Source organism: Piliocolobus tephrosceles, unplaced genomic scaffold (genome assembly GCF_002776525.5).
Source record: "Piliocolobus tephrosceles isolate RC106 unplaced genomic scaffold, ASM277652v3 unscaffolded_14469, whole genome shotgun sequence".
NCBI lineage: Eukaryota > Metazoa > Chordata > Mammalia > Primates > Cercopithecidae > Piliocolobus > Piliocolobus tephrosceles.
In genome coordinates, this window is record NW_022295942.1 from 1 (window position 1) to 11,945 (window position 11,945).

At 39.4% G+C, this 11,945-nt stretch overlaps 1 protein-coding gene across 1 annotated transcript; it reads left to right on the plus strand.

Moving 5' to 3' along the window:
* Positions 1-558: 558 nt before the first annotated feature.
* On the plus strand, positions 559-9,785 carry LOC113220836 (coagulation factor VIII-like; the record flags this gene model as incomplete). Its single annotated transcript, XM_026450167.2, has 6 exons — positions 559-781; positions 989-1,171; positions 3,756-3,872; positions 4,482-4,553; positions 5,995-6,080; positions 9,630-9,785. Coding segments are annotated over exons 1-6 (690 nt in total), but the record flags the coding sequence as incomplete, so codon positions are not given.
* Positions 9,786-11,945: the final 2,160 nt, after the last annotated feature.

The following is an 11,945-nucleotide window of genomic DNA, read 5'->3' on the forward strand; positions in this document are numbered from 1 at the left end:
TTTTTTTTTTTTTTTTTTTTTTGTCGTTATTGTTCTGCAGGTAACTTTCAAAAATCAGGCCTCTCGTCCCTATTCCTTCTATTCTAGCCTTATTTCTTATGAGGAAGATCAGAGGCAAGGAGCAGAACCTAGAAAAAATTTTGTCAAGCCTAATGAAACCAAAACTTACTTTTGGAAAGTACAACATCATATGGCGCCCACTAAAGATGAGTTTGACTGCAAAGCCTGGGCTTATTTCTCTGATGTTGACCTGGTAAGCAGGTGTCTATTGTACTGACCACTTTTTGGTTTAAAAGAAATGGTCTTTGTGTGCTAAGAATTTTGGTTTTTATCCTACATGCAATGAGAAGCTTTAAATAGGGAGTTGATCATTATATTTGTGTTTTAGAAATGTCATTCTAGAAATGTCATTCTGGAATCTACTGAAGAGGATGGATTATATTTTTGGAAGATGGGAGGCAGGTTGGAGTGGCATAAAAATTGATGAGAAATCCACTCTGGTTCATAGGTGAGAGAGCTTATACTCATAGGATTGATGTCTTCCCTCCCTAGGAAAAAGATGTGCACTCAGGCCTGATTGGACCCCTTCTGGTCTGCCACACTAACACACTGAACCCTGCTCATGGGAGACAAGTGACAGTACAGGAATTTGCTCTGTTTTTCACTATCTTTGATGAGACCAAAAGCTGGTACTTCACTGAAAACATGGAAAGAAACTGCAGGGCTCCCTGCAATATCCAGATGGAAGATCCCACTTTTAAAGAGAATTATCGCTTCCATGGTAATATATCCCACATCCAAACATTATCACTGTGAAATGCAGATTGCACTTTGACAAATGAGACTTGATCCAGGGCCTTAAACATTGTATTTATTTAGAGTATATCTGTGGGAGTGGAATCCTCATAGATGTCAGTTTTTTTGGTGGAGTGGAGGGAAGGAAACTTATATAATAGATTTTAACAGGCTTCTCTGTGTCCTTCTCCAGCAATCAATGGCTACATAATGGATACACTACCTGGCTTAGTAATGGCTCAGGATCAAAGGATTCGATGGTATCTTCTCAGCATGGGCAGCAATGAAAACATCCATTCTATTCATTTCAGTGGACATGTGTTCACTGTACGAAAAAAAGAGGAGTATAAAATGGCAGTGTACAATCTCTATCCAGGTGTGAGCTCATTTGCATTCTTTCTTCTACCTACTCTATTTGTTGAGTACTTACTTTAAATGGTGTAGGCACTGGGAACACAATCAGTGAACAAAGCAGACAAGCTCCATGCTCTCAGGTAACACTTCTTCATGCTCTCAGGTAACACTTTTTGAAGCCTACAGGGAGATAAATAAATTAGCAAATGAACAAGATAATTTCAGATATAGAAAAATTGCTAAAAAGGAAATAGAACATAATAAATGGATAATTAATGTCACAGTACTTTCCTAGGGAAAAGGAATTTATTCCTTTATCATTTACCATCTCAAATCCCATAGGGCACCAGTAGTCATCCAAAGAGTGATTTGTTTATGTATGTAACCAATATATTGATTAAGCACTAGTCATAATGTTGATCACAACACAATTCTATTTTGGTTCTCCACTGTCCTTTTAAAATAGGTTTGGCCAGGTGCAGTGGCTCACACTTGTAATCCCAGCGCTTGGGAGGCCAAGGTAGGAGGATTGCTGCAGTGAGCTATGAAAGACAGCAGCTATAAAGGGACTTTGGGGAAGTATGATCATCACAAGGTACAGAAACAGAGGACTCAACCATGTCTCCCTTTTCCAATGCAATTGGATGAAATGGCTCCTTCCTCTCAGTTTAGAAAAGTATTGACATATTTTAAATCATAAAAATCAATCAAAACTTTGTGATCTCACATCCCCCAGAGCTATGTCTCTCTTCATCTTTGTAATAAAGAATAGTCCACATTTGTTTTCTTTGCTTGTTCACTTTCTACTTTCTCCTTAATCCATTGCAATCTGACTCTAAATTCTACCATACCACTGACTAAAGTCACAGGCCACAGTTTTCATCTTACTTTGCCCCTTAACACTACTAGGTAAGGTTGATCACAGATGACTGCACAACTCTATGCATATACTAACAATTATTGAATTTTTATTTTATTTTATTTTAAATTTTTTATTATACTTTAAGTTCTAGGGTACATGTGCACAACATGCAAGTTTGTTACATATGTTGGCATGCTGCATGCACCCAGTAATTCGTCATTTACATTAGGTATATCTCCTAACGCTATTCCTCCCCGCTCCCCCCACCCCATGACAGGCCTTGGTGTGTGATGTTCCTCTTCCTGTGTCCAAGTGATCTCATTGTTCAATTCCCACCTATGAGTGAGAACATGCAGTGTTTGGTTTTCTGTTCTTGCGATAGTTTGCTGAGCATGATGGTTTCCAGCTGCATCCATGTCCCTACAAAGGACATGAACTCATCCTTTTTATGGCTGCATAGTATTCCATGGTGTATATGTGCCACATTTTCTAGTTCAACCATTGTGGAAGACAGTGTGGCCATTCCTTAAGGATCTAGAACTAGAAGTACCATATGACCCAGCCATCCCATTACTGGGTATATACCCAAAGGATTATAAATCATGCTGCTTTAAAGACACATGCACACGTATGTTTCTTGCGGCACTATTCACAATAGCAAAGACTTGGAACCAACCCAAATGTCCATCAATGACAGACTGAATTTAGACCCTGTCTCTAAAAAAAAAAAAAAAATCCGGTTTAAGAGTGGGGGTAAACTTACTCTATTTCTTTGTAAAAATTCTGATAAGCCCTGTAACTTTCTCCTCGCCCTTAAGTAATAAACAGGACTAAAGGCACCTTATATCACAAATACAGTTCAAATCAGAAATTACAATGTCCATCCCAAGATATTAATCAAAGTTCTGAACTTTATTTAACTTCAATCTCCCCTCCAACTTGAGCCTGCATCAGGCTGGAAGTCTGCACTGGAAAAGGGAGACATGGTTGAGTCCTCTGTGTCTGTACCTTGTGATGATCATGCTTTGCAACAGCCCCTTTATAGCTGCTGTTTTGAACTCCAACATGGATAGGTTAAAGGTAAGGGGATAAGATAGTTCTTACCTATTTACAGCTGGCACCATTGTTGTAAACTAGCTTAACACTGTTTGTGCCTGGCAATACTTAAAGTTGACTCTTTCTCCTGCAGGGCACTTTCAGAGAATTCTTTAGAGACGCCCTTACATGACTGTCATGAAATCCCCTTGACATGGTTTCTTCCACCTTTATTCTGGGTGGTCACTTGTGACTCATTTCTCAGCCCTCAGGGTTCACCTGCAGCTTCTTATTGCTGGGGTAACTTTACCCTTGTAGGCAGCCCTAGTGGACTGGATCCAGTGGAAACTCACCCTGACTTATCTCTTTCACAGAGTCCACATCTGGCCAATGGGAAACACGCCTTTTGCTTGGAAAAACCCTGGGGATGCAGGTCAATCATAATGCAGTAGCATTCTCCTGTCCCTATCATCAAAGAATTCAGTCACCCTGTTTCTCATTTCCTGGGGGGAGGGGAGTGGTCAGAACTCAATCTCCACGACCCCCAACTGTAAGGGTCACCGAGCAAGCACTTTGGGTTTGAGGGGTCTAAGAATAGTGGCACTACCAAATTTGGTAGGTCTACTCTGATATTTCACATAAACCAATGTATCTCATGCTCATTTTTTAGTGAAAAGAAATAATTTGTGTTCCTTTTGGTTTTTATAAGGTGTTTTTGAGACAGTTGAAATGTTATCATCCAAAGCTGGAATTTGGCGGGTGGAATGCCTTATTGGCGAGCACCTACATGCTGGGATGAGCACACTTTTTCTGGTGTACAGCAACAGTGAGTAGCAATGTGGGCAGAGGTTCCCTACCTACTCAGCCTACTTCTTTACAGCTTTCCTCCTTTCTCGAATGGTTGCTTGTGTCAGGAAATAAATACAAGCTTATTACATCATTATCAAATTTAAAATGAATATTGCTGGTAGAAATCATCAGAGTTCTCAGAGGAGGGCAGATATACTTGAAGCTTTGAACACTTTGAACCTGAAGCTCTAAATAATTGACCAGAAAAACACCTCATTTTCACAACTTGGTAAAGCTCTAAGATCTCCAGTAGCAGATTTTGGAATTTAATGTTGATTTAGTTACCAGATAACTTAGAAATATTACTTGGAAGAGTTTGGAGATTTAACCCTAAACAAGTAAGAGAACCACTGGTCTATTTATGTATGGACCCCAGTTTTTTCAGCTGTAAAATGTGAATCATTCTAGCACCCATTAGGATTAATTAAATGAACTAATACAGTAAAACATTTAGTACAGTTCTTGGCACATTTAAACACTAAAAACTATTAGCATTTGTTGACATTCTCCCATTTTCATTGACTTACATTTGAGAAGCTGAATTTTGTGCACTTCTAGTTACTGTGTTCCACCTGTTTCATTTCAGAGTGTCAGACTCCCCTGGGAATGGCTTCTGGACGCATTAGAGATTTTCAGATTACAGCTTCAGGACAATATGGTAAATACTATTATTTTTGCTCCAAGAACCTGGGCTGATTATATCTTTTTTAATAATCTGTTGGAGAATCTCAGATAATGAATCCATCTCCATGCTTCTATTTGTTCTATTCCATAAGTGCCTCTCAAATACATCTCCTCCTCTCCACTTCCCACTGTGGCCATCTTAACTCTAGTCACCATCATTTCTTACCTGGGCAATGACACTGCCTCCTTAAATACCCTCCCTACCTTCAATATTTCTTCCTTGAGTCAATTCTTTTCACCGTAGCAGGAAGCTACACTTTCCTATGAGCAGTAATGGTAACGTTTGACTAGGGTCTATAGAGAATTATCAAAAATTGTTTTAGAGCACTACTGCCCACAGGCAAAATGCACCACACTGCCTGTTTTTGTATGGCATGTGAGCTATGAACAGATTTTCCATTTTTAAATAATTGACAAAAAGATGGAGACTATTTCACAACGTGAAATTATAAAATTCAAATTTCAGCATCCATAATAAAGTCTTATTTTGGAACACAGCCATGTCCATTAATTTACATATCATCTATGGCTACAGCAGCAGTAACATAGTTGCAATAGAGACCATATAATATGCAAAGCCTAAATGACTTACTATCTGGCCCTTTACAAAAAAAGTTTGCCAACCTATGTTTTTGTGGGGTAAAACATCCCCTTGAAAAAGAGGCTTAAGAGTTGTATACCAAAATAGTAACATTTTTCACTAGGTGGAAGGGTTACATTTTAAAATTTCTTTTATTTGTATTTTTACTTATTTTTATTTTTACTTTTCATTTTCTGATTTTTCTACAATGAACATACATTGTATAATAAATAATAGGCCAGGCATGTTGGCTCACGCCTATAATCCCAGCACTTTGCGAGGCTGAAGCAGGCAGATCACCTGAGGTCAGGAGTTCAAGACCAGCCTGGCCAACATGGTGAAACCCTATCTCTACTAAAAATACAAAAATTAGTCGGGCGTGGTGGTGCGCAATTGTAGTCCCAGCTACCCGGGAGACTGAGGCAGCAGAATTGCTTTGAACTCAGGAGGTGGAGGTTGCAGTGAGCCAAGATCACGCCATTGCATTCCAGCCTGAGCAAGACTGAGCAACAGAGCAAGACTCTATCTCAAAAAAAGAAAAAAAAGAAAAGAAAAGAAATAATAATATTATTATTTGGTAGTGTCGGTAACAAATTGCAGTATCAGCTAATTAGCAGTGCTAACAACAAAATTATAAATTTTAGAAAATAAAATGGACAACAAGGATAAGCAGTATCCTTAGATAGTAATTGATACTGGTATTCCATAAAGCCTTTATGTTTTTCTCTATTTTCACCACAGCTTAGATTAACCTTTCTCAAGACAATAATTTTATTCTCAAGTGTCTAGGACCAACCCAGCTGATTTAATCTCTGTTTCTTTACTTCCGGCAAAGGACAGTGGGCCCCAAAGCTGGCCAGACTTTATTATTCCGGATCAATCAATGCCTGGAGCACCAAGGAGCCCTTTTCTTGGATCAAGGTTAGAAAATTTAATCAATGGTGGGAAATGTATCACATTCAGTCAATTGCATTACTTATTCCTCCTGTAAGCTCAAAGGATTCTATGAATATGAGAAAACTAAAGAACAGAATGCCTTATGATTTGTATGAAAGCAGTCATGAACAAAGAGATATGGGGATAGAATTGAGTATACTGATATGTTGTATTTCTGTATTTTAGTCCTTCTACGGGGATTAGAACATCTGAATATTTTCTATAATATTGAAATCGTCATCTCTCAAGACAGTATATGTTATTATTAGATGCTTCCAACCACCCAGGTGTCCTTAAGTACTCCAATCCCCTTTATTTTAACATAAAACAATGGTTCACAAATGCAAATCACATGTGTAATTTTACATTTTCTAGTAGCCACGTTTTCAAAAATGTGAAATTCACTTTAATAATACATTTTATTTAACTCAACACATCTGAAAATACTATCATTTCAACATATGATCAATCAGGCCCCTTCAAAGGCAGACAGATGGAAACTTCTGGGTCTCTTCCATGCCTCACAAAAGCTGAGGGCAGCTTGGCAGTGCCTACTCAGCCTCTCCACCTAAACAGGAAATGGAGAAAACATTTTGGTTTCCATCTTTGCAAATAGCATGTCTATTAATGCCACAGCATTGTTTTGTAGACACTGCCAATTTTGACTCAATCTGAGCTGCTGTTCACTAATCCCTAAGTATTTTTTGTTTGTTTGTGCTTCTGCCAAACAACATGTTATGTTCTTCACCTTGTATTTCTATGGTTATTTTCAACCTTAAATGTATCCCTATATAGAGGATATATTTATCTATTTGGCCGCCCTGTGTCTGTGCTATTTAATTTTTTGTAATAACATTCCTATTTGGGAGGGGGGAATTTTATCTTCCTCCCTAGATACAATCTGATAAGACTAGTAAATAGAGTGTCCTGTCTGTGCCTAGCCAGTGAACCCTGAACAATATACCCTGTTGTTTCCACTTACTAGATTTGGCCCATTGTTTCAGCTTGCCAATCTTCAGTGTCCCAAAGTGTTTCCTAGTTTTTCCAGTTACTGATTTGATCAGTAAACTTTGTAATACTGCAGCAAAGTCATGATCAAAGTATTGAAGTAGACAAGACTTCCTTAGTATGTGCACAATACAAAGCAAGCTGTTAAGTCCTTACTACAACCTTGTGAGGTAGATGTGACTGTCATCTTCATTTCAGATAATGAAATTGAAGCATAGAGAGGTTATTGTGGCCCAAGTCACATGGCTGGTAAGTGACTGAGCCAAAATTCAAATTCTGATAGTTGGGCTCCAGAACCCTAATTGGTAACCATTGTACTACACTGTTTCCAGAATGCTCCCTTTAAGTTGATAACCATCTGTTAACTGTCACTGTTTACTTATGGAAAGTAAACTAGTTACAAATCCACCTAGTTATGTTATCATCTACCACTATTAAATCGCCTTATCTTCAAGGTGGTTTTTGCCATCTGTCCTACTAAGGTCCAGCTAGACTTTTTATATATCCTGTAACTTTAAAATAAACCATGGAGATGGAGTTGAAAGGTGTGCTGACAAGGAAGGGAGTTGGAGAAGGCATCTATTCTCGTGAGAAGGCCTGAAGAGTGCACAACAGCCTGGCCACAAGAGCACTGGGCTGGCTTGAGGAGCACGAGGTGACCAAGACCAGGCAATGCACAGGGGGAAGTCAGCAGGCTCCATGGAGATACGCAGCTGCAATATTTGTACTTTTATACAATGAAACTCATCCCCTTGCTTACTTCCTAGTAGACAGATGTGTCTTGTAGTTACACTGAAACACCCAGCTGGTGCACATAGGTGAAGCTATTGAGTCTGTAATTGTCAAACTGCTCCCAGGTGCCAATTATAATGTAGAAGAGGCACGAGAAGATGAAGTAGATAAGCCTGGCAGTTTGTCAAGCATTCATCAGTTGCCAAGCATTCGTCAGTTGCAGAATGTAGGTAGGCTGCCAAGGCTTTATTGTAGCCTGGTTCTATTGCAGCTTTATTCTAGCAAGGCTGCTAGAAAATACAATAATCACTGGTCCAAGAAAAAACTCTTATACTCTATCTATATGAAGAAACAGTAAAAGTCAATTCAGTAAAAATCATGATTTTTGTGCCTGTTGCTTTCACTTTTTTATGCCATAATACCAAGATGTTAAAATGAAGTATCTTTGAATGGGAATACCATCTAATCTGGGAAAAGACAGTGCTGCAACTTCTGAAGACCTTGACACTCTGTCCTGTTACCCTGCTTCATTTTTCTCCTGCATTTATCACTACTTGATGCTATAAACAAATAAAAACATATATGATATAAGGTCTATTTCCCCTACTCAACTGTAAGTTCCATGAGGGCAGGGCTTTGTTTCTTGTTTACTACTCTATTCCCTGTACCTAAAACAGTGCTTGGCACATAGCAAGTGCTAAAAAATATTATTTGAATGAGTGTATGAATGGAACTTACAGTGAGCTGAAGGAGGCAGTTATTAAGCACAAGAGTCATGACCAGTCCAATTTGTGTGTGTCAGGCATCTGTGAAAACATGCTAAATTTGACTTCCTTGTTAGGACAGTAACTGATACTTCTAATGTTCTTGTAGTCCACGACCTCTTCTTTAAGAAGTGTCCATTCTATACTACTTTTCCATTATTCATTCATTCATTCCAAAGCATTTGCTATACAGCAGTATTACACCAGATACCATATTAGGTGCTGGGGCTAGAGAGAATATAAAAGCTAACATTGATCGAGTGTTTAGTATGCGCCAGGCACTGAACTCAGCACATTACATGTATTAGCTCTTTAACCCTTATGGCAGCCCTTTGAGATAAAAACTAAAATTATCTTCACTTTACAGATAAATTGAGACACAGAAAGTTTAGGTGACTCAAATGGGTTCATTGCCTTAAGGATCTCAGTCTAATAAGAAAAGCAGAAAAGCAAAGCAACCTTATAATATGGTGCAATAATTTGCTATAATGAAGTTATATACAAAGTGAAGTAGAAGAAGCAGCACTAAATTTGTCTGGGTGAGTCAGAGCAGGCTAACCAGGAAAAATAGTTTCTGAACTAACACTCGAAGGAGGTGTAGCAGTTCATCACTGACAGTGATGTTGGGGTGGGTCTGGTTTGGGAAGAGGGGAGGAAATTGGCTTTGGTCTGAGACTGAGATGTGGGCAAAGCATTAGCTTATGTGGGTCCATTAGCTTATGTGAGTCCACAAAAGGGGTGTGTGTGTGTGTGTGTGTGTAGGAAATGGGGGCTCAATGATTTGGTAGTGGTTTGGTTTGTCAAGAAGCAGGCTGGGAACTCAATAAGCATCTTTCTATTCATTTCTACTGTTTATCCCACAGCTTCACACACACATGCACATTTCAACATTGGTGACTGCTTCACTTGCACATCTCAGGTAATGATGGACACATCTGTAGCAATGTAGATTCTTCCTAAGCTAATAGTTTCAGGAGGTAGTACATACATTTAAAAATATGTTAAAATAAAGTATTGTTTTAATTGGTAGGTGGATCTGTTGGCACCAATGATTATTCACGGCATCAAGACCCAGGGTGCCCGTCAGAAGTTCTCCAGCCTCTACATCTCTCAGTTTATCATCATGTATAGTCTTGATGGGAAAAAGTGGCAGACTTATCGAGGAAATTCCACTGGAACCTTAATGGTATGTAATTAGTCATGTAAAAGGAGTGCCTGAATACTTTAAAGAATTTTGGCAGATTTCAGATATTGGACAAACACTCTTAGCTTTAACTCCAAAAAATACTTTTTCACTTATGAACAATAGGAGTTATTATGGACATATCAGCAAAAATGTAGTAGTGTCAAGGCTCATAGATGATAGAAATGAAAAGATGCTGTATTGACAGAAATATGTGATTCAGGATTGTGTGGATTGATGATTGTGAGCTTGCTTATGGATATCCTAGGTTTGCGGTTATAGTAGGACAATCAGGTTGAAATGTCCAGCAGGCAGTAGGTGAAAGACAAGTTTAGGGGGCAAAACCATGGATGGAGATGAAGATTCATGACTTCCACATAAAAGGATGGGTGAAACTTTGGGAATTGATGAATTCTGTAGAGGTGAGCTCAAGACCCTTAAAGGCTTAAAACCTCAGCGTTATTGTCTACTCTTCCCTCATTTTTATGCCCTCAAATCTGGTCAATCCTTTATTTATAACGCCTCTCACATCTTTCTTCTGTTTCCATTTATACCACTGTTGCCACAGCCCAGGGTCCCATCACCTCACATTTGATCTATTGTTTTACATTCCTAACTAGTCTTCCCCTGTTTCTAATCTACTCTCCAACAAAGGCTGCACATCATTTTCAGGATAAACATCAGTTGCCTGTCTAAAACTTTTCAATATCTTCCCATTGTCTTCAGAATAAAGTTCAAAGTCTTCAAATGACCCCAAGCAAGATAACTTTTGTTTGCCCCTTTAGATCCATTTTCCTGCTTCTCTATCCTGCTTCTTGTTCTGTGAGGTGAGCTTGTATAGAATACATCAACAGGCTACCTTGTCCTCCAGCTTTTGGTTGGATTTCACCAACAGGGAGCACTGGCAAAAGATTGGCATATTTATTCTTCTGACTTTCCCCTTGTAGAGGAGTTCACTTTATCTCTCCACTTAAGGTCACTGTTTCCCTCAGAGGGGCTTTTTCAACCTGTACTAGTTACTATTGCTATGTACCAACCCACTTCAAAACTTAGTGTCATAACAAAAACTATTATGTTTTGCTCACAGATTCTGTAGATCAAGACTTTGGGACACAGTGGGGATGGGTGGGGTTTCTGGAGCCTCAGTTAGGAATATTTAACAGCTGGGTGCTAGAATCATCTGGAAGTTCCTTCTCTTGCTTTTCTGGTGGTTGGTACTGACTGTCAGCTAGGACAGAATCTGGGGTTATTGACTGATGTAGCTTTACATGGATTTTCCCTGAGGCCTGGGCTTCCTTACAGCGTGTTTCAAGGTAGTTGGACTTCTTTTTTGTGGGGGAGGGAGGGAGGGAGTAGGACAGAGTCTCACTCTGTTGCCCAGGCTGGAGTGCAGTGGTGTGATCTCGGCTCACTGCAGTCTCTGCCTCCCGGGTTCCAGTGATTCTCCTGCCTCAGCCTCCTGAGTAGCTAGGACTACAGGTTCATGCCACCACACCCAGCTAATTTTTGTATTTTTAGTAGAGACGGGTTTTGCCATGTTGACCAGGCTGGTCTTGAACTCCTGACCTCAGGTGATCCGCCTGCCTCAGCCTCCCAAAGTGCTGGGATTACAGGCTTGAGCCACCATGCCCGGCCTGTAGTTGGACTTCTTACACATCATTTTAGGGCCTCCAAGTGTGAGTGTTACAGTTAACAAGGTAAAGACTATATAACCTTTTCTGACCTAGTCTTTAAGTTATGTAGCATCACTTTTGTCAACAAAGAGTTGAACTCTGTAAAATATTTTAAGAGATTTATTCTGAGCCAAATCTGTGTGACCACGGCCTATGACACGGCCCTCAGGAGGTCCTGAGAACATGTGCCCAAGATGGTCGGGGCACAGCTTGGTTTTATATATTTTAGAGAGGCTTGAGACATCAATCAAATACATTTAAGAAATACATTGATTTGGTCCAGAAAGGCGGGACAACTCAACCTGGGGGCTTCCGGGCTATAGGTGAATTTAAACATTTTCTGGTTGACAATTGGTTGAGTTTGTCTAAAGACCTGGGATTGATAGAAAGGGAATGTTCAGGTTAAGATAAACATTGTGGAGACCAAAGTTCTTTTGAAGTCTTATAGTGGCTGCCCTTAGAGACAACAGATGACAAATGTTTTGTATTC